Source organism: Vulpes lagopus, chromosome 14 (genome assembly GCF_018345385.1).
Source record: "Vulpes lagopus strain Blue_001 chromosome 14, ASM1834538v1, whole genome shotgun sequence".
NCBI lineage: Eukaryota > Metazoa > Chordata > Mammalia > Carnivora > Canidae > Vulpes > Vulpes lagopus.
This window is the reverse complement of record NC_054837.1, coordinates 36,715,034-36,742,915: the sequence shown is the minus strand read 5'-3', so window position 1 is coordinate 36,742,915 and position 27,882 is coordinate 36,715,034. Positions and strand designations below refer to the sequence as shown.

General features: G+C 42.1%; 1 protein-coding gene across 16 annotated transcripts; it reads right to left on the bottom strand.

Moving 5' to 3' along the window:
- Nucleotides 1-8,846: 8,846 nt before the first annotated feature.
- ZNF10 (zinc finger protein 10) lies at nucleotides 8,847-27,773 on the bottom strand. 16 transcript variants are annotated; one of them, XM_041729192.1, is made up of 7 exons: nucleotides 26,727-27,773; nucleotides 18,377-18,638; nucleotides 17,866-18,046; nucleotides 17,014-17,103; nucleotides 14,579-14,705; nucleotides 14,114-14,209; nucleotides 8,847-10,967 (listed from the first exon to the last, which is right to left on the bottom strand). In XM_041729192.1, the coding sequence occupies exons 4-7, from the start codon at nucleotides 17,044-17,046 to the stop codon at nucleotides 9,505-9,507; spliced, it is 1,719 nt and encodes a 572-aa protein (XP_041585126.1). In that variant the 5' UTR covers nucleotides 17,047-17,103; nucleotides 17,866-18,046; nucleotides 18,377-18,638; nucleotides 26,727-27,773; the 3' UTR covers nucleotides 8,847-9,504. The 16 variants fall into 16 exon arrangements, with proteins under 16 accessions (XP_041585126.1, XP_041585125.1, XP_041585124.1 ...); XM_041729191.1 differs by having other exon boundaries at nucleotides 17,866-17,958; XM_041729190.1 differs by having other exon boundaries at nucleotides 17,866-18,638; nucleotides 26,727-26,813; nucleotides 27,441-27,773.
- Nucleotides 27,774-27,882: the final 109 nt, after the last annotated feature.

Genomic DNA, 27,882 nt, shown 5'->3' with positions numbered 1-27,882 from the left:
CAGCTCAGAAACTCATGAGGACGTGCTAACATAAGTGACACCTTAACGAGTATTAAAAATAACGAGGGATCCCTGGGTGGCGCAGCGGTTTGGCGCCTGCCTTTGGCCCAGGGCGCGATCCTGGAGACCGGGGATCGAATCCCACGTCGGGCTCCCTGCATGGAGCCTGCTTCTCCCTCTGCCTGTGTCTCTGCCTCTCTCTCTATCTCTCTGTGACTATCATAAATAAATAAAAATTTAAAAAAATTAAAAAATAACGAGTAAGGGACGCCTTGAACGTCTGCCTTCCGCTCAGGCACTGATCCGGAGTCCTGGAGTTCCTCCGCGGAGCCTTTCTTCCCTGCCAGCGTCTCTGGCTCTGTCTCCGTGCTCTCATAATACAGTCTTTCAAAATAATAAATAACGAGTGAACACTGGCTTGTTATACATTTTTCCCGGGTGAAAATCTTTTAATTTCTGGCTTAATAGAAAACAGCTGGAGGGGCACCTGGGCGGCTCAGTGGTTGAGGGTCTGCCTTTGGCTCAGGTCGTGATCCGGGTCTGGGATTGAGCCCCAGCGGGGAGCCTGCTTCTCCCTCTGCCTGTGTCTCTGCCTCTCTATGTCTCTCATGGATAAATCTTAAAAAAAGAAAAGAAAAAACAGCTAGATTCTTGTTTGCTCCTGTGTTCAGTCTGTTGCATGTGCTGTTTCTGTGGAAGTGTTTAGAGGAGATCCAGCCTCACACAAGTATGTAGTTGGGAAAGAACGGGATATTTTCATATGCTAATAGGACAATCATGGATGTCTGTGACCAGCACGAGCTAAATGGGATTCTATCATATGGTCTGAAATGAACGTCTGCTCTAACAGGATCTGCCTTGAGCTTTGAGTGGACAGCTGTGTTGTACTGGAAGCTGGCAGACACAAGTTTCACAGAAATTCACAGTGGCAGGTGCAAGTTTTCCAAAATTCTCCTACTCCTTTAAAAACTCATTTTGGGAGCGCCTGGGTGGCTCAGTCCTGTGGGCTTCTGATCTCAACTCAGGTTTTCATCTCAGGGTGGTGAGTTCAGGCCCTTGACTCCACACCAGGAATGGAGCCTAGAAAACTAATTTAATGTTGGCAATAAATAAATACTGTCATTTGCTGTCCTTGAAGTGACATCTCACTTGATTTTTGAGAAAATGCCTGCCATGCCCATTAGAGTGCCTTGTCTTCAGTCCATTTTTTAGCAAAGTTAAGCTCCCAAATAAAATAATCACAGAAGTGCTTTTTCTAGAGATAACTATGGACTTCAGTAAGCAGCACAGAACACTGTTGCACAGAACTATTACAAAGTATGGACTCAAGTTGATTTTTAAAAAAAATTTTTTTTATGATAGTCACAGAGAGAGAGAGAGAGAGAGGCAGAGACACAGGCAGAGGGAGAAGCAGGCTCCATGCACCGGGAGCCTGACGTGGGATTCGATCCCGGGTCTTCAGGATCTTGCCCTGGGCCAAAGGCAGGCGCCAGACCGCTGCGCCACCCAGGGATCCCCTCAAGTTGATTTTTTAAAAGATTTATTTATTCATGAGAGATACAGAGAGAGAGGCAAAGACACAGGCAGAGAGAGAAGCAGGCTCCTCACAGGGAGCCCGACATGGGACTCGATTCCAGGATCCTGGGATCACACCCTGAGCCGAAGGCAGATGCTCAACTGCTGAGCCAGGCGTCCCTAAAGTTGATTTAATAAAATACTTTCTGCTGCTCTACTAAGGACATCATAAGGTGAAATAAATCCTTAATACTAAATGTGGAAAGGAAGGCTCTACAAGTTTTACACTGAGATGTAGAGTTGGCATCCTTTGCCCACTGATTTGTTAAATAATTCCTGTTATATACTAGTTTCTTATGTTCTATTAATTCTCTGTGTTCCTGTAACAAGTTACCACAAACTTGGTGGCTTAAAACAATACAAATTTATCTTACAGTTCTGTAGGTCAAAAGTTCCACATGTCTTACTGGGCTAAATCAAAGTGTTGGCAGGGATCCATTTATTTCCAAGGAACCCTTTCCAGGGAAAAGATCCTTTCCCTTGCCTTTTCCAGATTTTAGATGCCATGTACATTTCTTGAATCATGGTCCATTTCCTCCACATTCAAAACCAGCACAGAGTTGAGTCCTGGTCACATCACTCTGGCCTCCTCCTCTGTCTCCCTCTTCCACTTTTAAGGATGTATGGATTCCATTGGGCACATCTGGATAATGGAGGATAGCAAATGTCATTCTCCTTTGCCATATCACATATTCAGAAATTCTAGGATCAGGATGTGGGCATTTTTTAGGAGCCATTATTTTGCCTACCATGAATATGTGAGTCTGTCTCTAGTCTTTATATTTTGTTCCACTGACATCTGCCTACAGTGAGTGTCTGTGAACTTTTTCTGTAAAGTCCAGTGTGCTAGGGCTGCCATGATAAAGTACCACAGACTGGGTAGCTTACACAACCAAAGTTTATTTTCTCACCATTCTGGAAGCTAGAGTCAGAGATCAAGTGGTTGACACAGTTGGTTCTTCTAATGCCTCTCCTTGGCTTGTAGATGGTCATCTCCATGTCCCCGCGTGGTTCCCTCTCTGTGTCTCTGTGTCCTAATCTCCTTTTATAAGGATACCAGTCAAATTGGATTAGGACCCACCCTAATATTATTTTAACTTAAAATGTTTACATTTTAAAGACCCAGACAGCCAACATTCTGAGTTACTGGGGATTAGGAATTCAACATAGGAATTTTGGGGGGAGACAATTCATCCTGTAAGTTAGTAAATGTTTTCGGTTTTGTTCACCACAATTACTGAGTCTTGCCATTGTAGCACAAAAGCAGCCAGATAATACATGGATGAACATGGCTGGATGAACATGGCTGTGTTCCAGTAAAACTTTAATTATAAAAGTAGACAGAAGGCCAGATTTGGCCTATTTCCATTGTTTGCTGACTCCTGGTCAACACTATGCCAGTGCACCAGTCTTATTGTATCATTATAGTAAACCTTGCTAAATAGTAGGTCAAAGCCTTTTGTAATTGTTGTTCTTTAAAATCATCTGTTATTGGGATCCCTGGGTGGCGCAGCGGTTTGGCGCCTGCCTTTGGCCCAGGGCGCGATCTGGGAGACCCTGGATCGAATCCCACGTCAGGCTCCCGGTGCATGGAGCCTGCTTCTCCCTCTGCCTATGTCTCTGCCTCTCTCTCTCTCTCTCTCTGTAACTATCATAAATAAATAAAAAAATTTTAAAAAAATCATCTGTTATTTTTATTCCTATGGTCTTGCATGTACATTTTAGGCTTCGATTACCAAGTTCCACATAAAATCCCTTATAACAATATATTAGGGTGTTATTTCCATGTGGCACACACAGTTGCTTCACTATCTAATGACTATCCTTTCCCCTTCCTCTTTGCTAGAACTATGTATCTTTATGTGTTGGTTGGCCATAAGTTTATGGCATTTCCCTTTCTAGACTCAGTGAATGAATGTTGATTTCTTCATTCAACAAATATTTATTGAATATCTACTATGATCTAGCCACAGTATTAGGCACAGAGGATCCATCAGTAATTAAAACTAGGATCCCTGGAGGGACACCTGGGTGGCAGGGTAGGTTGAGCAGCTGATTCTTGATTTCTGCTCAGGTCATGATCTCAGGGTACTAGATATCATGCCCTGCATCAGGCTCCGTGCTCAGCCTGGAATCTGCTTAAGATTCTCCCTCTCCCTCAGCCCCTCCACTACTACTCTCTCTAAAATAAATAAATCTTTTAAAATATATATTTTATTTATCTAACAGAGAGATAGTGAGAGAGCATAAGCAGGAGGAGCAGGTAGAGGGAGAGCAAAAAGCAGGCTTCCCACCAAGCAGGGAGCCTGATGCGGGGCTCAATCCCAGGACCTAAGATCAAGACCTGAGCTGAAGCCAGACACTCAACCCATTAAACCACCCAGGTGCCCCTAAATAAAAAAATCCTAAAACACACACACAAAACAAAACAAAACAAAAAAACCCCACCTAGGATCCTTGGGGGCATCTGGGTGGCTCAAGTGGCTAAGACTCTAACTCTTGATTTCAGCTCAGGTCATGATCTCAGGATGGTAATATCTAGCCCTGTGTTGGGCTACACAGGGAATTTGCTTGATTCTCTCTCTTTGAAATAAATATTTCCCAAAAAACACTAGGATACTTTGTGAAGCATTTTATTTGGCAAGGGAAGACAAAGGATTGGTTGGCTGATAGATGGGTAATGAATAGGGACACCTGGGTGGCTTAGCAATTAAGCACCTGCCTTCTGCTAGGGCATGATCCTGGAGTCTCGGGATCAAGTCCCACATCGGGATCCCTGCATGTAGCCTGCTTCTTCCTCTGCCTATGTCTCTGCTTCTCTTCTATGTCTCATGAATAAATAAAATCTTAAAAAAAAAAAAAAAGATGGGTAATGAATAATATTGAAAATATGGGAATAAAGAGGATTAGCAATGTCAGTGGGGTGGCTGCAATTTTAAATAAAGCAATGTCTTAGTCTCTTAGGTCACCTGTAACAAAGTACCACAGAGTGTGGGCTTCAACAACAGTAATTTCTCTAACAGTTCTGAGGCTAGAGGTCCAAAATCAAGTTGGTTGGTAGGACTGGTTCCTTCTGAGGGCTGTGAGGGAAGGATCTGTTACAGGCCCCTGTCCTGCCTTGTAGACCCCACCATTTACCCCTGTCTTCCCACATCATCTTCCCTCTATGGGCATCTCAGTATCCATATGTCGTCTCTGCCCTCCATTTTTTAATATAATACCACCGGATGGTAGCTTGCACTAATGACTTAACATGATTACCTCTATGAAGATCCTTTCTCCAAGTAAGACCACATTCTGGCAATGGGGGATGGCTTCAACACAAAAATTTTGGGAGCACAAAATTCTATCCATAACAGGTAGGGAAGAACTTGTTTGTAAGGTAATACACCCTAAATCTATTTTTCCACAGGACTGTGTGAATAAGAGAACTTTGTCATTAAAACATCTAAAGCTGAATTTCTAATGTGTAGAGCAAAAGCAGTTGGCTTTTCCAACTCCCTGAAGCCACAAATCTATGGACCCTCTAAACCCTTGCCCATATACCTCCAAAAGTGATCTCATTGCTGGGATATCTTGCCAACCTCAACCAACACATATTTATACATATCCTTTTTTTCAACCAATTCCTGTATAGTTGCTGAGATGCTGGGCACATAGTCAGCTTGCAATTTATTTAAGGCAAAGTTAACAAAATAAAAAACTTCCACCTTCTTGCCAAGTAACAGGAAAGGCAATTCCACAGATTAATCAGCATGTGCTTAATTCATGGATGAGTATTAAGAAAATAGTTTCTGGGGCACCTGAGTGGCTTAGTTTCTGAGCTGAGTTTCAGCTCAGGTCATGGTCTTGGGAGTCGTAGGATCGAGCCCTGTGTCAGGCTCCAAGATCAGTAGGGAGTCTGCTTGAGATTCTCTCTCTTTCCCTCTCCCTCCCCTCTGCTCCTGACCCCACACACTCTCTCTCAATGAATAAAAGCTTAAAAAAGAAGAAATAAAATACTTTTTGAATCCCTATGAGCTTCTAACAGTGGTAACTGAGGATACTGGAGTCTTTCTTACAATTCCTGTGATTCCCTTTACCCTTAGGATAGCACCAGAGTCCTTAGCCACATATGGAGGTAGCAAGAAGTAGTGGAAACACTGAATGTGCAGGAGCCCAAGTGATCTGGGTTTGAATCTTGGCTCCTCCACTTCTTACTGTGTGACTTGGGGCAAGTCACTGTGAATTAAAAGTGGAAGTAATACACAAGAACAGCATCAATGCAAAAACTAAGTAAGATGGTGCATATAACTTACATGTCACTACTTGTTTTCACAGGAATTTATTTTCTTACCTTTGGATCCTAAGTTACACATAGTACCTGTATCACTTTAAGATAGGACACAGGGCAGCCCCGGTGGCACAGCGGTTTAGTGCCACCTGCAGCCCAAGGCATGATCCTGGAGACCCTGGATCAAGTCCCACGTCAGGCTCTCTGTATGATGCCTGCTTCTCCCTCTGCCTGTGTCTCTGCCTCTCTCTCTGTCTCTATGAATAAATAAATAAAATCTTAAAAAAAATAAGATAGGACACAATGATGACATAGTGGCAGAGAGAGGACATTCTTCAAGGGAAGTCTGAGTGAATTTGGTACTGTGTATTTATTTGTTATATTGGACTGCTTAATTTTTAATATCCTCTAAAAAGTCCCAGACATTACCTTGCTTGAGATATGCCATACACTTGCTGGTTATTTTTCATATGAAGCTTCACTAACTATGTAAATTGGGGCAAATTAACTAAAATTTCCAAACTCTAGTTCCCTTAACCATAGGGGTAATATGTTCTTCATAGGGTTATAGGTGGAAATAATCTATTTTATTAAAGGGCTTAGCAGATTGGCTACCTTGTATTAAGCTGTCTACAAAGATAAATTATAAAACCAGCAAATACTAGTATTGTTATTAGCTTTCACTTGGAGCTGCAGATTCTCTGGTTTCCCAGAAATCCCTGGTTTTCTGAATATTTTCAATAAATCAACTTTATTGAGGTAAAACCTACAACAATCTGGATCTACTTCAAATGTACAGTCTGATGAGCTGAACAGACAAGTACAGTCATGGAACCACCACCAATCAAGACAGAGATCATTGTCAGGGTTCTCTGCAGTCTCATCTCCTGTCAGTTACTCTCTGACCCACCAGCAACCACTGATTAATCTGCTGTCAAATTCCCTTATCAAAGTTTTAGTAGCTTATTTATATATGAAAACTCAGGATAGAAAATACTCCCTTACTGAAGGACTGTTTTCCTAATCCTAAAAATAATGTATATTTGTTGAGGAGACTTTGGAAAAACTAGAAAAGTATAAAAAAGGAGAAAAGAAGAAAAGAAAGTAGGTTAACTCGTTAATCTTTTGACAAATTTCTGTAAGAGTTTTGAGTAACATTCATTTCAGTTATTTACAATTCATTTATTTTTATATATTTGAATTTACTCTATATTAACAATCATTTATCATGTTTTCAACACACGAGAGCATCAACATTTTCCTTGTTAACAAACTTTGTTTGCATAATTTTAATGTCTGCATAATATTCCATGACACAGATACACTATAAATAACCATTTTGCTATTATACACTCTATACTGCAAATTCTGCACCCTTATGTTTTAGTAATCATCCATAGACATTTCTCTCTTCCTACATTCCTTAGTGTGTTCATATTAGTCATGTTAGTAGTAGCTAACACATGTACTACTTGTGTGCCAGGCACTGTTTTAAATACTTTATACACATTATCTCAACTTAGTCCACAGAACATCCCTCTGAGGTAGATACTAGAAGTACCTCCATTGTACAGTTGAGGAAATTTGAGCCATAGGTTATCAGGAATTCTAAGAGGCCCAGGTAAGGGGCTACTCTTCCGCACCCATAAGAAACACTGCTTATCATGAAAACTCCTTCTGATAGGAGAATATCACACATGGGATTGGTATACATGCACCATGGAGAGCAATAGTAACTGAGAGACCAGTGATCTAGTTCTGGGTCTGACTTGACTCAAAATGTGAGACCTGCACCAACTCCCCTTATCTCAACTGTATGAGGAAGAATACAAGTTAAATGGTCTCATGTTCCCTGTGGCTCCCAAGTCTCATGACACTAGCAATCACTTCTAGATTCTTTCTGGGACATACCAAGATCTTTGTCCTTTTGGGTCTAAAAATATTTACCATTAACCCATCAATCATTAAGCACCTACCATATATCTTGTCTGTTAGCAAATGGCAAACAACAGTTAGTCCCTACAAGCAGGGGATCCATTTACAGAATGAAACAGAGAATTAAAACAGATTCTCTTTCTAAATCTTTTAGGGTCATGAACTTACCACAGAATCTGAGGATTAGGCTCCTCAACCTAGAAAAGAAAACCTCTGTACAAACAATATGATTTTTCATACAATACTAAAAGTCATTTACTGATCCTCAAAAATTAGTTTATACACCCACTATGGGCAGTGATTTCCTCAAGCTGCTAAGGGCGATGGAAGTAAGAGGGAAACATGGCTGGGAAGGAAACAAGAGCCCCATGAGCTCTTACTTAAAACAAGCAGATTTAAATTCAAAGACACACACCAAGGTGGGCCAACGACAGTAACACCGCTGGCAATTGTAAAGCACTTACTATATATCAGGCACTATTCTAAGCTGTTTATGTGTTTACTCACTCAATACCCACCACAGTCCTACAAGATACATATTACCCCTAGGTCACAGAAGAGAGTATCTGTGAGTTAGGTTCAGAGAGGTTAGACCACATGCCCAAGCTCACCTAGCAGTTAAAGACAGAGATGGAATTTCAACTTGGGTAGTCTCACACAAGCTTATGCCTTCAACCACCACGTTTCCTTTATAAAGATAAGAAACTACCTTGAGGGAGGGTGGCAATGCTATCACATGAGCATGGTTGCTCTATGTATGGCATGGGTACCAGGTCCCAAACAGGTCCTTCCCTGGGTGCTCAAATACCTAATCTTCCCCTAGGTCCCAATATCCAAAGAATCACTGTTTTTAAGTTCCCAGAAGTCCTTAGCACCCTTTCTCAAAGAGTGCAACTCTAACTATGACCCAAAACAATGTGGAATGTTGACTGCTAGCAGGTAGTTCTTGAGCATCTTGATGATAGAACAGAAAAACTGAATATCCTTTCTTTTAATATTTAAAAATACCTTCAAATTATCAGAGTAACATGGGATAAACTATGAAACTCACTCAATCCCATTACCTAACAAATCAATTGTTTTATTTATCCATACTTTTCCAATCTTGCCCACATGCAAATATATTTAAAATAAGTACCATTACTAGTACATTTTTCTGCCTTACTAGTTCTTTTTTCTGCCTTATAAGCATTTTCCCTACTGCTAACCAAAATGTGATTTAAATCAGACATACAAATCAGAGTAAACACTACTAAATATCCCAGAAGAGGAGAAGTTAAAAAATGGTATATGAATTTACTGGAATACCATTTTCCACTTTTGTTACAATAACTGTATCAATTTCTGATTCTTTGCAGTGGCAACTCTTGATTTATCTTTCTGAAGAAGGTAAAAAAAGCTGGATAATCTCTCCACAACTCACCTACTTCATGGTTCCTTCTCAGATTTTAGCATTTTAAGGCTTGGTCAAGAATGCTCCAAGGACAATTGCTTTTGTAGGAATTTGTAGAAAGAAAAGCTGAGTATTTGTGTACTAAACTGAAATCTGTGGGTTATTTCCCCTTCTAGGACCAATTCTCTAGTGCACAAAAGGGTGGCAACAAGATTGAAAACACTTCTGCACAGATTACATCTATACAGCTTCTCTCTAGAAACTCTAGGAGTTTCCAATGCAAAATGAAGTTATTGCTCTTCATAAAGAACTCTCCACATTCACTGTATTAATAAGAATTTCCTCTGATATGGTTGGTCTGATATTGAATAAGGTTAGGGCTATTGACAAGTGCTGTCCCACACTGGTTACATGTTGAGAACTGCTCTCCTGTGTGGGCTATTTGATGTACAATTAGTGGAGAATTCTGGCTAAAGATAATCCCACACTGATTACATTTATAGGACTCTTCCCCAACATGAACTCTCTGATGCTTAATAAGGTCGTTCTTCCGGATGAAGGCTTTCCCACACTGGCAACATTCATATGGTTTCTCTCCAGTATGAATTCTCTGATGCACAATGAGAGCAGAACTCTGGCTGAAGGATTTCCCACAATCGTGGCACTCATATGGTTTCTCTCCAGTATGGGTTCTCTGGTGGGAGAATAGGTGAGAGCTTCGACTGAAGCATTTTCCACAGTCTTTACACTCAAAGGGCTTCAGTCCAGTGTGAGTTCTGTGGTGCACCACAAGGTGAGATCTCTGGCTGTAAGACTTGCCACACTCATTACATTCGTAAGGCCTCACTCTCACATGAGTTCTCTGATGCAGAATGAGATGTGTGCTCTGCCTGAAAGACTTCCCACACTCAGGACACTCATACGGTTTCTCTCCAGTATGAGTTCTCTGGTGCCTAATAAGCCTGGAGCTGTGAACAAAAGATTTCCCACACTGACTACACGTGTACAATTTGTCTCCTGTGTGAGTTCTCTGATGGGTGACAAGGTGAGAGAACCAGCTGAAGGACTTCCCACATTCTTTACATTCATAGGGTTCTTCACCAGTGTGAGTCTTCTGATGTCCAATGAGGTGAGAACTCCGGCTGAAAGATTTTCCACATTCTTTACACTCATAGGGTTTTTCTCCAGTATGAATAAGCCGGTGCCTCGTAAGATTAGAGCGCCAGCTGAAGAATTTTCCACATTCCTTACATTCATAGGGTTTCTCCCTATGTATACCCTTTGATATATCAAATGATGTACCACCAGCAAGAGAGTTAACAGGATCAGGGCATTTGTAGGACTTCCCTCCTGGCTGAGGTCTAGCAAACTGAATAAGGTGAATGTTTTGACAAAAGGCTTGACCACAGTCACTGTTACTTGCATAGCTTTCCTGATGACCACTAAAAACTATATTATGTTTTAAACTTTTAGTATGTGAGTCATGTTTATGGAAATACTCTCTCAGTACCAGCTGAGTAGGAAGAAGACAGTTTCCCCCATGTTTACCATTGTCACAGACTCTTTCCTGAGTAAGTACTTTCTTTTGGGTAAATGTCACTTGCCTCAAATGTCTCTCCTGGTTTTCCTGATACTTGTCTAACTCGTCTTCACATTTCCAGACTTCTTCTAATGACAAATACCAAAGATCAGTCTTTGCAATTCCTTCCATTTTAATGCCATAGGATTGTTTATCTTTAGAAATGTTCTTACTGGAAATTGATGATTTAATTTCAACTGCAGTCTCCAAATCTGAAAGAAATGAGAAAACTTTGTGTAACTAAAAACAAAACAAAACAAAACAAACAAACAAACAAACAAAAAACAGTAAGGCCTGAATGGTGAGATGTGGAGACCAAGTATGCAACTTGTAGAGAGTTGCTTATATGGCTGCCGTCATGGACAGTCAGAAAGGGCAGAATAAATCAGCAAAGGAAAGGTGCTGGCCTGTGCAGTACGTAAGAAGTGCAATGAGGGCAAGGAGAAGACACAGGACTGGGTAGGAAACACAAGATCAGATATTCAGTGCTGGAGGGCAACAAGGTAAATCTCATATAAAGGTCTGCATACCCATGATCTTATCTACTAATGACACAAGAACCTAATATATCTATTTGTTGCCAGGCCCTTCTCCTGACATTCATTCTTCACACTACAGCCCATTTCACATTCCTAAGCCATGAGTCCAATCACATGCTGAGAAAGTGTCTGTTGTTGATACCACCGAAGCACTACAGAGTAATGCCCAGATAACTGGCACCTCTCAGAAAGGTCCTGTGACAGGCTGGAAAAGAAATTGAATTTAAGTTATTGAGATACAGGTTCTAAATCGAAGCTTTAATGCTACTAGTGATAAATTTAGATAAGTTGTTAAACCTTTCAAATATCACTTTGCTCATCTTTTATCCATGAGACACTATTTGTGGTATAAGATTATTGTTAAGTATTGTAAGGTGAATAATCATTATTAACATTATTCTGGTCTTGTATTTTGATTCCTTTGTTCTGAGACATCAAGACTTAACAATTGGGGCACCTGGGTGGCTCAGTCAGTTAAGCATCTGCCTTCAGCTCAGGTCATGACCTTGGAGGTCCTAGGACTGAGCCCCACACGGGGGAGTCTACTTCTCCTTCTGCCTCTCCCCTCTGCTCATGTTCTATCTTTCTCTGTCTCAAATAAATAAATACAATCTAAAAAAAAAAAAAAAAACAGACAATAATTGATAGGACTCATACCAGAGGACACTAATTCACACCCTAGCCCCTAACTCATATCCTCTGGGACATTTTTGTCCTTTTGCTTATATCCGTGTGTATTTCTGCACATTATTTCCCCCAGTTAAAAGGCTATTTGCCTCTCAATGCCTTTTGGGTAAAATGATAGATTAACCTAGAAAAAAAAATCCCATATTTTAAGTGATCTCTATGCCTAACGTGGGGCTTGCACTCATAACTGAGATCAAGAGCTGGATGCTCTATCGACTGAGGCAGCCAGACACCCCCAAAAAACACTACTTACAAAGTACCACCTCTCCCTGCACAAGTGGGTATTCTATTCTTACTTGGTGTGTGCCCCAAATAAGATACGTCAATGTCCTAACTTCTAATATCTCATAATGCAGCCTTATTTGGAAAGAAGATCATTGCATGTGTAAGTAAATAAAGTAGTACTGGCGCAGACTGGCACCCAATCTAGTATGACCAGTGTCCTTGTAAGTAGAGGAGAGGAGACACAAAAGATGCAAACTGTGGGAAGACAGCCATGGGAAAGTGGGGGCTGATGGGAAGCCAAGGAACACCTGGGACTAACAGAGCCATGAGCCTCTCCTAGGGGCTGCACAGGCATGTGATCCTTCTGACACCTTCACCTCAGACTTGTGGCCTCTGGAGCTGTGAGAAGATACACTTACATCACCCAGTTTGTAGAATGGTATCTCAGCAGCACCAAATGTTTTCAAGATTTTATTTATTTATTCATGAGAGAGAGAGAGGCAAAGACATAGGTAGAGGGAGAAGCAGGCTCCATGCAGGAAGCCCAATACAGAACCTGATCCCAGGACTCTGGGATCACACCCTGAGCCAAAGGCAGACACTCAACTGCTGAGCCACCCAGGCATCCCAAGACTAAGTTCTTAAGAGTGTACTGAAGGACTTGCCTTTGAGGCAGAAATTTGAGACAGTCACCTCTAAGACCAAAGGTAAGAAAAGTAAAAAACAGTTTATGGTATTTAAAAGTACACTTAAAACACAGTGGAAGCTGAGAAAAGGAAAGAACCTGTATTTGACAAGGGGTCATACGAGGTTTCACAGAAGACAGACAACTAAGGCAGACAGACTTTATTCACAACACACTCAAAGCTCAAGATGCAGGGAAGCACCTGATACATGTGGATACTGGGGATCAAACAGAGGTGACACAGGTCCCCATGGTAAAACTGGGCCACATTGGAGTCACATGCTTCACCACATGCCAAGGAAGCTGTCTGTATATGACAGACAGCAGCACCCAAAGACGGCTGGGGAGAAAGATAACAGAGGACTGCACTTACAAACACAGAGGCTGCACTTACAAACACAGGTCAGGGAAAAGATTGCTTCTAGAGAATAAAGACAACTTTCTATTTGTTTTTGTTGTTGTTTTTAGAGATTTTATTTATTTGAGAGAGAGAGAAAGACAGCACAAGCAGGGAATGGCAGAGGGAGGAGCAGATTCCCCACTAAGCAGGGAGCCCAATGCGAGACTCAATCCCAGGACCCTGAGATCATAACCTGAGTTAAAGTCAGATGCTTAACCAACTGAGCCACCCAGACGCCCTGAGAGATTTTCGATGCATGGGGAAGTTGGGGAAAGGAATGTTGGGAATCCAAATAATTTGGATTTTAGAGATAGTAAGATTAAAATAAAATTGGAATAAATTGAGAAAACATGCAATAAAGAGCTCCAGGAGTACAGTAAGAAAGAGTTGTTTTGAGAGCAGCAGTTCTGGGGAGAAAGTAGTTAAGGCAGCAGGAACTGGCAAGCCCTCTGCAAATTCAGAGCAGTGGCCAGTGACAGAGCCCCATGGCATGGCTTACATGGAGATGCAGCATGAGGCCACGGGAAGAGGCCACAAGAAAGGAAAAAGGCAGGCAAGGAGGAAAGAAAGGACTGTATGACAAAGGAAAGAATTAGGAAAGCAAGACCAACAGGGCTGAAACCAAGCACATCAACAGAAAGGAAATTTTCATGAAGAACATACCTTTGTCTCTGTGTGACAAGACTGGTCATAGGGAAAGAGAAAGTAAAGAAACCTAGTCTTCTCTGCAGGAATGAGAACCAGTGACCACTATGTCCAGGATTCCAGCCCCTAACAGCTCATCTGGGCTACTGCCTACAACACCTCTTGACTAGTGCTCACCTGGATGGGTCTCCCGGTGAATCACTCTCTCCACCAGCCATGGCTCTTCCCCCTTCTCCAACTGGAGGATCACATCTGGTTTGGGAAGCTGATGCCCTGTGCACAACAAAATATAAAGAACTGGACAGGGGTTGAGGAGCTCTAGCTCAGCATAAAGGGATCCCAGATTCAGCCCAACCCCCAACCAACCCCAACTCCTTCTTAGTTTTGGGTTGGGGGGACTCTGAAGAGATAGGGGAGGCTACAGAGGGGGCAATTATGTATTTTTTAAAATTCAACAAATCAAAAAAATTTTTCCCACAAAACCAGAAGTGAGTACAAAACCCTCTTCTATGCCAAAGAAATTAGATCACTGATGCCAAGCTCACACTGTAATATATTTGCTTCAATCCCCATTACCTTTTGATCCATAATGAACCAAAATCATTGCAGAGGGATATCTCTGAGAATAGAGGTTAGTCTTACCCAAGGAAATCAGGTTCTTATAGTTCTCTAGCATCACATCTTTGTACATGATCTGCTGAGAAGAATCCAGCAGCTTCCACTCCTCCCTGGTAAAGTTCACAAGTATATCTTTGAAGGTCACCAATGTCTACAACATAGAACAAATCTGTAATAAGCCAGGTAAGATTAGGCAGACAGCATTGGGGTAGGGAAAGAGGATGGACCAGAATTTATTCCAGAACTGAGTAGCACTTAGGTTCTAGTCAAGTCCTAAAAGGAATGCCTATTAGATATATACTGTCCCCAAACCAGTTCCATGTTATGCTCTAGAAACTGTCAGAAAAACATTTATTTAAGATGTATTTATTTTAAAGAGCGGGGAGGGGCAGAGAGAGAGAGAAAGAGAGAGAGAATCCTCAAGCAGGCTCCCCACTGAGCACAGAGCCCAACATGGGGATCAGTCCCTGGACACTGAGATCACAACCCGAGCTGAAACCAAGAATCAGACTCCCCAGAATTGTTATTTAAATCAAGTTTATTGGGACAGCTGGGTGGCTCTGTGGTTGAGCATCTGCCCTAGGCTCAGGGCATGATCCTGGTATGGAGTCCCACATCAGGCTCCCCACAGGGAGCCTACTTCTCCTTCTACTTCTGTCTCTGTCCCTCTCTGTGTGTCTCTCATAAATAAATCAATAAAATCTTTATAAATAAATAAATAAAGTTTGTTATAAACAGCTACAGCTATATTCAGACACCAAATGTTAATCTACATTTATTTTCTTTGAAATAAAGAATCTAATTCAAGGTAGAAAAAAGAAGGACAAAACAGTCTTTTGAGTTCAAGTACAACTTAATGATTAAAAGATTAACCTTGGGGTATCTGGGTGGCTCAGTAGATTAAGCATCCATAGCTTGGTTTTTGGCTCAGGTTGTGATCTCAGGGTCATGAGATCCACCCCCATATCCAGCTCCACACTCAGCCAGGAGTCTGCTTCTCTCCTTTACCCTCTCTCCCTGCTCATTCCCCCAGCTCACATACATCTTTTCTCTAAAATAAATAAATAAATCTTTAAAAGAAAGAAAGAGACCAACCTCACCATTTTCCGATCTAAAATAATTACCCAAAACATTTTTCCTCAACACTGGTAGGCATTTTTTTAAAATGGAGATTGACAAAAAAAATAGATACAGAAGCAAGGCCTTCATTCACAACATCAAAAGGAAATGCTGGATTACACACAGAAACAACACCTACTTGAATGAGGATTTCTCTTCAAAGACAATGAAGGTCAGAAGACAATGGAATAGTTTTTTTTTTTTAAAGATTTTATTTTTTTTATTTATTTGTAGAGACACACACAGAGAGAGAAAGAGAGACAGAGACACAGGCAGAGGGAGAAGCAGGCTCCATGCAGAGAGCCTGACGTGGGACTCGATCCAGGGTCTCTAGGATCACACCCTGGGCTGCAGGGCTGCAATTATTATAGCCATCCTAGTTGGTATAAAGTTAGCAGCACTAAACTGCCGCACCACCAGGGCTGCCCGAATAATTTTTTAATAAATAGTGAAAAAAGAACTGTCAATCCAGAATTTCTATCTCCAATAAAAACATATTTCAGGATTGATGCAAAATATACTGTCAAATGAAGTAAAAGAATTTGTCACTAGCAAACATGCTCTAAAAGATACACTAAAAGTAGTTCTTCAAGCAAAAGGGAATTGTTACCAGAGAGAAAGTTAAAATCTCAGGAATGAAGGATGAGCAACAAAAACAGTAAATATCTGGGTAAATATAATAGACTAGTTTTCCTAAGTCCTTCAAAATATGCAGCACAGCTGAAAGCAAAAACTACAATATTTTTTGGTGGAATTTTCAATATACCAGAGGTAATACATGCAGGATACTCCAGGGGAAGCTGGGCTGACAAGGGACCCAGGCTCCCACCCTGGATGCTCCCAGAAGTTCCACCCTCATCTGAGCTCCTCATGCCTTGGCCACAGCAACCCTGGGGTAAGTACACAACTTGTGCCTAAGTACACAACAGGTGCTCCCCATGGAGGCATTGTATAGCCAGGTCTGTATCTAGGACAAGCAGGAACCAGAGAGTCCCAATGCCCCAATATTCCTAGTTCCCACACCATGTTTGAGGGAGGAAATGTGCTATAGCTTCATTCCCTAGTGTGGATGAAAGCATTTTATAAGAGTGCTCAATATCACCCCCACTGACGCCTGCCCATACCACTGTTAAACCAGCATTTGTTTTATATGAAAGGCATATAAATAGTGTATAATACAAGAATAAAACCACATCTACAAATAAAGCAAACAAAATAGTGCTAGTCTCCTGGAGGAGAGTGTCCAAGATACTATTTCTGAAGTTCCTAGGCAAAGGAACTCCAGAACTTAACCAAAAAAGGATTCTCAGTTGGAAAACAAAGAAGACAGCCCAACTTACACGGGACTGGGCAGTTAGTGATTCAGCTTCCATGACTTCCTTGTTCTTGATAATGCTTTTCTGAGTAATGGAGATCCTGAGAAGGTGAAGCTGGAGAAAAGAAAGAGACATGAGGAAAGTCAGCTGTGACAGGGGGGTTTCATAAATCAACCCAGACTCCCTCATACCCGGCTGTGTATAAGGCAAACACCCACCACATAAAGGGGAACATCAGAGATTATCCAAAATAGTCTACACTGTCTGAAATTCCTAGGAGTAGGAAGGAAAGAGTTTGTAGATTGATATTTTCCCCCTTAGAGTTCCATGCAAAATTTTATTTGCAAGTTAATGGTTCTGCTGCTACAAATCCTCTTTTTTGAGGAAAGCAAACCAAGACACAGAACCTACCTTGATCTAACACCCTTACTTTACAGATAAGAAAACAAGTGTTTTCTCCGGCAGGTCACAGAAGGGAAGTAAGAGATTGGAAACGCAAGAAACCTATGATGTGCCATGACTGCCTGCAGGTGAATGGTGTCTCATGGCAAGGAACGTAGGCAGTCTCTAGGAGCTAAAACCACACTCAGCTGACAGCCAGTCCTATCTTTGTCCCACAGCCACAAGTAACTGAATTCTGCCAACAATCAGAGCTTCCAAATCAGAACCCAGGCCAGTCAACACCTTGACAGCAGCTGTTGGATATCTGAACAGAAAACCTAGCCAGAGTGGGTCAGACTTCCTTCCACCTACAGAACTGTGAGCTAGGAAGTGGGAGCTGTTTGAAGCTACTAAGCTTGTTACACGTGAATAGGAAACTAGAACATGATCAATTATCTGTTAAAGATACTTAAATGATAAGAAAAATATATTTACCTATGTAGTAACCATTGCTACTGCTTTCCTGTAGATCCAGATTTCCACTTGGTTTCATTTCCTTTCTCCCTGAAGGCCATCTCTTAACATTTCCTGCAATGTGGGTCTGCTGGTAATAAATTCTTTCCGCTTTTTAAGTCTGACAGTATCTTCATTTTGCCTTTTTTTCTAAACAGCTTTACTAGATATAATTCACATACCAAACAGTTCATCCACTCAAAGTATACAATCCAATGTTTTTGGCAATTATATTATCTTTAAAATTGTTGTAGTAAAAAAATAACAAAATTTGCAGTCTTAATTATTGCTAAGCGTACAATTCAGTGGCATTAATTCTGTTCATAATATTATACATCACTAATAATTCCAAAACATTCTCATCACCCCAACGGAAACTCTGAAACATTAACCAAACTCCCTATTCCTGCATCCCCTCAGATTCCAATAACCCCTAATCTACTTTGTCTCTGAATTTGCCAATTCTAGATAATTCATATAAATGGAATCATACCGTATTTGTCCTTGTGCATCTGGCTTTTGTGACTCCACATCATGTCTTCAAGGTTCAGCCATGCTGTAGCATGAATCAGAACTTCACTCCTTCTAATGGCCAAATATTCCACTTACGGACAGGCCACATTCTGTTTGTCCTTCTACTGTTGATGGACCCCTGGATTGTTTCCATCTATTGGCTCTTGTGAACAGTGCTGCTGTGAACACTGGCATAAAATTATCTGCTCGAGTCCCTGCTTACAATTCCTTCCTGTTTGTACCTAGAAGTAGAATTGCTGTGTTATATGGCAACTGTATGTTTAGCTTTTTGAGGACCCACAAAACTATTTTCCACAGTGGCAGCATCACTTTGAGTTGTGATGCTGAGTTCCAATTTCCCCACATGCTTGTCAAAACTTGTTATTCCATTTTTAAAATTATTATAGCCATCCTAGTTGGTATAAAGTGATATTTCACTATAATTTTGATCTGCATTAATTAGTGCCATTTGCATATCCTTCTTGTAGAAATGTTTAAATTCTTTGCCCATTCTTAAGTTGGATAGTTTGTGTTTTTGTTATTGACTTGTAGTTCTTTATATACTCTATATATGAACACATGTATTTAAGTATATATAAGCATATTTGTATATCCTATATATATTAAACCCTTATCAGATATACAATTTCCAAATATTTTCTCCCATTTATTGTCTTATCTTTGTTGTTTAAATTATTTTTGAATTTATAATTCTAATTAGAGTAATTTTTCCTTTTAGCGCTTTACATATATATTTCCACTCCCAATGCTCCAAGAATTACATGAGTTTTCCAGTCTGGCTAGTAGTTACAGGTAGCATTCCTACTGGGGATTTACCCCAAAGATACAGATGCAGGAAAAAACCGAGACACCTGCACTCCAATGTTTATAGCAGCAAGGTCCACAATACCCAAACTGTGGAAGGAGCCTCGGTGTCCGTCAAAAGATGAATGGATAAAGATGTGGTCTATATATACAATGGAATATTACTCAGCCATTAGAAACGACGAATACCCACCATTTGTTTCAATGTGGATAGAATTGGAGGGTATTATATCAAGTAAGTGACAGTCAATTGGAGAAGGACAAACATTATATGGTTTCATTCATTCGGGGAATATAAAAAATAGTGAAAGGGATTAAAGGGGAAAGGAGACAAAATGAGTCGGAAATATCAGAGAGGATGACAGAACATGAGAGACTCCTAACTGGGAAACAAGGGGTAATGGAAGGGGAGGTGGGCAGGGAATGGGGTAACTGGGTGACAGGCAATGAGCGGGGTAGTTGATGGAATGAGCGCTAGGTGTTACACTATATGTTGGCAAATTGAACTCCAATAAAAAATATACAAAAATAAGTAAATTAATTTAATTTAATTTAAAAAATACAGGTAGTATTCCCCATGCAAATATCAGGACTATTCCCTCCAACCTTTTAGAGGATTCTTTCCCTGGCTTTGGGGAGTTTCTTCACACACAGTTATTGCTCTGTGCTCTTGAGTACTTGTGGGAGACCCTCTGCAGACCTCCTCTTTGATGGTCTGTCCTATGAACCCCAAATGCTTTGCTCTCCCCAGATTCTCAGCTCTATCCTTGATTCAGGAAGTCTGCTGGGCTTCACCTCAGTTTCTCTTTCCTCTGCTGTAAACTGGAAACCCTCTCAAGGCAATAAACTGGGGCAATGAGAAGGCTTACCTCATTGATTTTCTATCTCCCAGGGATGACAGTCCTTTGTCATCTGATATCCAGGGTCTTAGATAATTGTTTCATGTGTTTTGTCTGTCTTTTTGTTGTTGTTGCTGTTGTTCCTGTTATTCCTTCTTGGCCAGAAACAGAAGTCTATGAACATTGCATTTTTAAGTTGTTTTAAATTTAGATTGTATTTTTAATTTCCACCCTTTGAATACTGGGGTTGAATATTTCCCATATGTTTGTATTTACAGTTCTTTTGATTTGGTTTTCTTTCCTATTGTTTTTCCCCTTTGTCTTCTGAAGATCTTAAAGATTTCCATCTCAGTTCTATGCAAATTTACATGAATAAAAGCAATATGGTGTCTGCCCTGCCACACTACTAATACGGTTCTCACCAATGACATCTACTACAGAGGACATGATTAGCCTCTTGACTGCTCTTGAAACTCTTGATCTACTTTGCTTCCTTCCTCACCTAGTGCCCTCAGTGTATCTTGATTCTCAGTCTTCTCTAATGATTTACACAATGATAATAAACTTTAATGTAGGTTTGCTGCATCCTCAGTCTATCTCAGTCTCCTTTCAATGCCCTGCTCTGGGCACTTTCAGGACACACAATGTAGCTACTTGTTTTATCCCCACTGTCTATCCCACTGCCAGGCACACAACAGAACTGTGTTTCAGCTAGGGTGAAGGGATCACTCTGTCTTCTCTCCCAATCTCGCTCCTCAACTTCAAGTGCATACTTCCAACTGTGGTTAATGTCACGGATTCTGCAGCCAGACTGCTCAGGTTCAAGTCCCTGCTCCAATACTTACTAGGAGCTTTCTTAATCTTTCCTGGTACGTACTTTTCAATGTCCCATGAATAGAGGCTGAAATAACTGGGGATGTTAAACTAAGAAATTACTTTATGGAAGCAAGAGAATGGTTTTTCATATATTTACAGGTCCTGTGGAACAGGGTTATTTGAGTTGCTCTGGGGGCAGAATTAGGAGTAATGTGTTCAGTCACAAACAAATTAATTACAAGTCAGTATTACAAGAAACTGTTAATCATATGACACCTGGAAGTAGATCAGGTTGCCTAAGAAAGCAGGAAATTTCTGGCCACCAATACATTTCAATCAGATCTTACTTTAAAAACACAATAGCCAAACTGTGGCTTGAGCCTCGGTGTCCATTGAAAGATGAATGGATAAAGAAGATGTGGTTTATGTATACAATGGAATATTACTCAGCAATTAGAAACGACAAATACCCACCATTTGCTTCAACGTGGATGGAACTGGAGGGTATTATGCTGAGTGAAATAAGTCAATCAGAGAAGGACAAACAGTGTATGTTCTCATTCATTTGGGGAATATAAATAATAGTGAAAGGGAATATAAAGGAAGGGAAAAGAAATGTTGGGAAATATCAGGAAGGGAGACAGAACATAAAGACTCCTAATTCGGGGAAACGAACTAGGGGTGGTGGAAGGGAAGGAGGGCGGGTGTTGGAGGGGAATGGGTGACGGGCACTGAGGTGGACACTTGACGGGATGAACACTGGGTGTTTTTCTGTATATTGGTAAATTGAACACCAATAAAAATTAATTAAAAAAAAAAAAAGCAACTACAATACAGACTCTACATAGGTACCTAAAGTCCATTCCAATTAACTCTCCCATTTCCATATTATATAAAATACAAAAAGCCTGCAATTATTCTCACAACATCCTAATTTCCCTTAACTTTCACTTTTAATAATTTACTCAAACCTTTACCTAAACCAGTGGTTTTCAGCTCTAACTGAACACTGGAAATGCCAGGTATATTCATAAATCATGACACCTGGATCCCATGCTGACCTTCTCTGGGAGATTCTGGCTTAATTTATGTCGAGGGGCCAGACTTGTGTTTCTTTTATTTATTTTAAGATTTTATTTATTCATGAGAGACACAGAAAGAGAGGCAGAGACATAGGCAGAGGGAGAAGCAGGCTCCATGCAGGAAGCCCGATGCAGGACTCGATCCCAGGACCCCAGGATCAAGCCCCGAGCCAAAGACAGACACTCAACCACAGAGTTACCACAAGCATCCCCAGACTTGTGTTTCTTTTAAATAGTTCCCTGGGTGTCTGAAATGTGCAGCCAAGGTTGAGAATCACTGATCTGAGCCATTATTTAATCTATGTAACTATTCAAATCTACTTGAACTGATTAATTGATTAAATCTACCATTTCTGGGCAACTGGGTGGCTGAGCAGTTTAGCGCCGCCTTCCACCCAGGGTGTGATTCTGGAGACCCTGGATCGAGTCTCACGTTGGGCTCCCTCCATGGAGCCTACTTCTCCCTCTGCCTGTGTCTCTGCCTCTCATGAATGAATGAATGAATGAATGAATATTTTAAATTAATTAATCAATCTACCATTTCTTAGGGATAATTAGATTCTTTTTTGTTAAGATTTTATTCATTTTAGAGAGAGAATGTACACGTTCATGAACAGGAAAGGAAGAGAGGGAGAAAAAGAGAGGAGAGGAAGTAAGAGACGAGCAGGTTGGAGCCACAGGGGAGGAGAGGGATGGAGTTAAGCTCAGATGGAGGCATCAGTTGTAGGCTTGTAAGGCAGGAAGCTAGCAACACCACTTCTCTCTGTGCCTTTCTTCTACAGTCACACCTGCCCAACGCTCACCTTCTCTTTCCCTATTCCACTCTGATGGACCTCTGTGATTATACTGGGCCCACCTGAATAATCCAGGGTAATCTCCCCATCTTAAGGGCCTTAGTTGAATTGCATCTGCAAGGTCCCTTTTGCCATATAATATGGTAATATATCCACAAGTTCTGGTTCTTTGGAGAATGATTATTCTGCTTACCACCAGGGCAAAGATGGGCTAGTGTGAACCAGAAGGCTATGAAAGCAACTACAAAGAGCATAAGAGATTCTGCAGCACGGCTCTGACCTAGTCACTGATTGTACAGGCTTCACAACCATCTACCTTCTGGGCCTTGACAACATTTAAACCTTAATTCCTGCTGTATTTGCCCCATGCTCTCTGAGCCTTATTTAAATGTCACCTTTTCTAAGAAGCCTTCCTGTTATCCTAGAAAGAAAAACTGTTCCCTGGCCAGTAATCATGGATCACTTTGCACATGCTTCTAGCAGTTCAACACCCTACTTATTGTCCACCTCCCTTATGAGATAAGGAACCACTTGAGAATTGGGATAATCTCATTCTAAATCTCAGAAAAAGACTAGTACAGTGCTTTGAACATTCGTTGTTTGTTGCACCAGCATTTGTCTAATACCTAACAAGCACCCACAAAGATAACATGTGTTTCCCCGGGTGTCTGCCCTCCAGCCTCCATGTGAAGACCCAGTACTTGAGTGCCAGTGCCCAGAGACAGGCAATACCTTGTCAGAGTCAGCATTTCAGTAAGATATATAGAATATGTGCTTCTTTTTTGTTTTTTAAGATTTATTATTATTATTTTTATTTTATTTTATTTTTTTTTTAGAGAGAACAAGGAAGCAGAGAGGGGGCAGAGGGATAGAGTCTCAAGCAGACTCCTGAGTGTGGAGCTTGACATGGTGCTCAATCCCAGGACCCTGAGATGATGACCAGAGACAAAATCAAGAGTCAGATGTTGGGCCGCCCGGGTGGCTCAGCGGTTTAGCACTGCCTTCAGCCTGGGGCATGATCCTGGAGTCCCAGGATCGAGTCCCACATCGGGCTCCCTGCATGGAGCCTGCTTCTCCCTCTGCCTATGTCTCTGCCTCTCTCTCTCTTTCTCTCTCTCCCTCTTTCTCTCTTTGTGTGTCTCTCATGAAAAAATAAATAAAATCTTTTAAAAAAAAGAGTCAGATGTTTAACTGACTGAGCCACCCAAGTGCCCCTAAAGTATATGCTTAATAAAAGAGAAGAGGTTTAGATTTTGAGTAAGTTCCTTAGTATTTAGCATGTGCAAAGGGCAAGGAATAGAGAGCAAAAGGACCCAGCAGCCACAGTTAGAACTCTGGGGCCAGGAGCTATGGCAAAGACATAACTGAAGATACAAAAGGCAAACACAATGCTTCTGCGCAAACTCAGCAAGTGTATACTTTCATTTTGTATACATTTTATGTAAAATTTACATCTAAAAAAGGCTAAACAAAAGCTGAATTCTAGTTAATAACACACATGCATTTTCATGTATTTATGGGAAGTACACTATGTGTGCAAATTTACTCAATACATCTTTAAAAAGATGGATGAACAGATATATGTTAAAATAAATGTAGTGAAATGTTAATGGTAGAGTCTAGGAGGGGGGCTTTACAAGTATTTTCTCTTAATTAAGCTTATGCTTACGTTTGGTTTTTTTTTTTAAGATTTTATTTTATTTACTCATGAGAGATACAGAGCACGCGCGAGAGAGGTAGAGACACAGGCAGAGGGAGAAGCAGGCTCCATGCAGGGAGCCCGACCTGGGACTCGGTCCCAGGTCTCCAGGATCACGCCGTGGGCTGCAGGCGGCGCTAAACCGCTGCGCCACTGGGGCTGCCCATGCTTAAGTTTTCATAATGAAATGTGAGAAAAAGAATGAGATAAAAGAGAGGTATTGTGTGGAAAAAGGCAAAAATGATGCTCTGGGTATTGGTACTGTCAGAGATACAGGTACAGCCAGTCCTGACCCTCCTTTGTAGCCCAAAGACATTAGACATGCTGATGTGATAGGAGACATGAATCTGACAGAAGACATGCCAGGAGTCCTGTAGGTCAAAGTGTATTGTAAGCAAAACACAGATACTATAATATGCAACTGTTTGCCTTAAAATAAAAATTCTTAAAACCTAAAGAGTTTTTTTTTTTTTAATTTTTTATTTATTTATGATAGAGAGAGAGAGAGGCAGAGACGCAGGCAGACGGAGAAGCAGGCTCCATGCAGGGAGCCCGACGTGGGACTCGATCCCGGGTCTCCAGGATCGCGCCCCGGGCCAAAGGCAGGCGCCAAACCGCTGCGCCACCCAGGGATCCCTCTAAAGAGTTTTTTAAACTATGTTACTAAGACTTTATTGTTTGAATTACATGATAAAAACCAAGGAAACCCATCATTTCTTGGGAGTATTTCTCTTCAACAGAAACATTTTCTTATCAAATTATGAAAAGCAACATGCCACTTCCATAACATTTTAAGAAGATGAAGACATAAAAAACAGTGCATGCGGGTTCTTGAAAAAAAAAAATCAATCTACATTTCCTTGACAACCGAATTTAATCAAAAACAGAACTGTTCTCATTTCTATTCAACCTTTATTCTTATGTTCTATCTTCTAGTAAGGTTTTAAAGTTTTCTCCCATGCTTTAGTCATATTTCTAGTTAAAATTAATATTAGATATTTTATTATGCTATGAGTAGACTTTCTTTTACAATGGCATGTGTTAGCTTGTTACTGAGAACAGTAAAGCAGCCTTTTTACTTAACATATTTCATTTTCAGTCACTTCACTAAAAACTCGATTTTGTTTTTAAAGATTTCATTTATTGGGGGATCCCTGGGTGGCGCAGCGGTTTGGCGCCTGCCTTTGGCCCAGGGCGGGATCCTGGAGACCTGGGATCGAGTCCCACATCGGGCTCCCGGTGCACGGAGCCTGCTTCTCCCTCTGCCTGTGTCTCTGTCTCTCTCTCTCTTTCTCAACTATCATAAATCAATAAATTTTTTTAAAAAATTATTTAAAGATTTCAATTATTTACTCATGAGAGACACAGACAGAGGCAGAGATACAGGCATAAGGAGAAGCAGGCTCCATGCAGAGAGCCCGATGTGGGACTCGATCCCCCAACCAGGATCACATCCTGAACCGAAGGCAGTCGCTCAATCGCTGAACCACCCAGGCGTCCTAAAACTCGTTGATGTTAACTGGATCTCTTCCATATGGTGGGGATATAGTTAATTAATTAAGTAGAATAATTTTGTAACTTCTTTTCCAGAAGGTATGCTTTGTATCTATGTAAATGCTGTATTGTCCTAGGTGGAATGTGGAGACAATGTTCATATAAAATACTGATAAGCAGACACCTCAAACCCCTACACTGTACGGGGCACGTGCTAAGAGAAGGAACGACAGAACACGGGAACAATTTTCAAGAATAGTAGAATAGGGGATCCCTGGGTGGCACAGCGGTTTGACGCCTGCCTTTGGCCCAGGGCGCGATCCTGGAGACCCGGGATCGAATCCCACGTCGGGCTCCCGGTGCATGGAGCCTGCTTCTCCCTCTGCCTGTGTCTCTGCCTGTGTCTCTCTCTCTCTGTGTGTGACTATCATAAATTAAAAAATAAATAAAACAAAATCTGGCCTACAGAAGCAAATTCACAACCTGAATTAAAAAAAAAAAAAAGAATAGTAGAATAGTCAGGACGGTGTGAAGCTCAGGGTGCATAGGCTGTGCAATCCAGAGACAATGTGTTGACTCAGAAGAGGGTGGGTCAGTAGGAGAGGAGAGCGAGTGCGGTGCCGGGGTGGGGGTGAGGAGGAGTGTGATGGTGAACACCGCCAGCCTTCTGGATGACACCTCGTCTTCCCTTCCCCTTCTCTTTAAAGAAGGTAAACTGCCCCTGAGGGGCAGAAGGGACCTGCCGCAGCCTCCCCATGGATTCTGGGTGGGAGCCTCATACCTTGGTGTTGACATCCTACTCGATGTCAGGCAACATGCAACAACTCGTGTCAGTGGAAAATGAAAACGAACTGGACTGGAGCTGTCTCTGGAAAAAGAAACCGGGCCAAACACACACACCTCCAGTTAATCTATTTGATGTCATCTATTTGATCAAAAACATGTACTAAACATCAGGGACGTGAGACCGAGAGGTAGAGGGTTTTTTCAGAATGTTTCAAAGACCACACACCAACCAGCTTGATCTTAAACACAGAAAATACTGAGAAGGAGAGAAATTCTGAGGAAAATAACTGTCAAAATACTTCGGTAAGTAAACAGCTTAACTAGACCAAAAAACAGAAACCTTCCCAGCCCTCCTACCGCTGACTTCACCAGAGACCTTCCTCAAGCAAGCAGCACAGGACCCCACAACATCCGCGAACAGAACCCGCAGATCCGAAAGCCACAGAAGCGCGCTGAGCCCCTGGGAACGTCAGGCTCTCCGCTAAGCCAGCTCCGACAGAAAGAGGATCGTCCAGCAAATGCTGGAAAAGCCATGTGCAATATCTAAAACGTGCAGCCCTCGTGGGGACGCAGCCGCACCCCAGATCTCAGAGCCCAAGCCCTCGGGTCCCGCCGCTGCTCTCGCCACACGGGAGCCCGCGTCTCTAACGGCACCACTGGGGGGCTCCTGGGGACCGTCATGCAGGCCGGGTCAGGAGCAACCACTTACCGCAGTCACCGTCCACCCGGAGCGACCCCCACCACGCGGGGGGAGGACCGCCGAGCACACGGCCCCGGGCGTACCTGCAGAGAGCAGCCCGCAGGCGCGCTGGGGGGCGCGATCCGTCACAATGGCAGCAGCAGCGGCAACCCACTGACAAGCCGGGCCTCCGCGAGCAGGCGCCGCGGCCACCGGGATGCTCCAGGGCTCGCAAGGGCAGCGGGCGGCTCTCCGCACGGCACCCCCTATCCCGCCGCACGCCCGCCCAGCGTCCCCTCAGCCTAACACCGCAGCCCGGGGCCGTCCCCCACACGCCCCAGTCCCCTCACGCACGCACGCGCCGGGGACGGCCCGTCCCACACACGCCCCGCCCCGCCCCCTCACGTGCGCCCGCGCCGCGGCCCCCGTTCTTCCCCCACACACGCCCCGCCCCCGCCCCTCATGAGCGCAC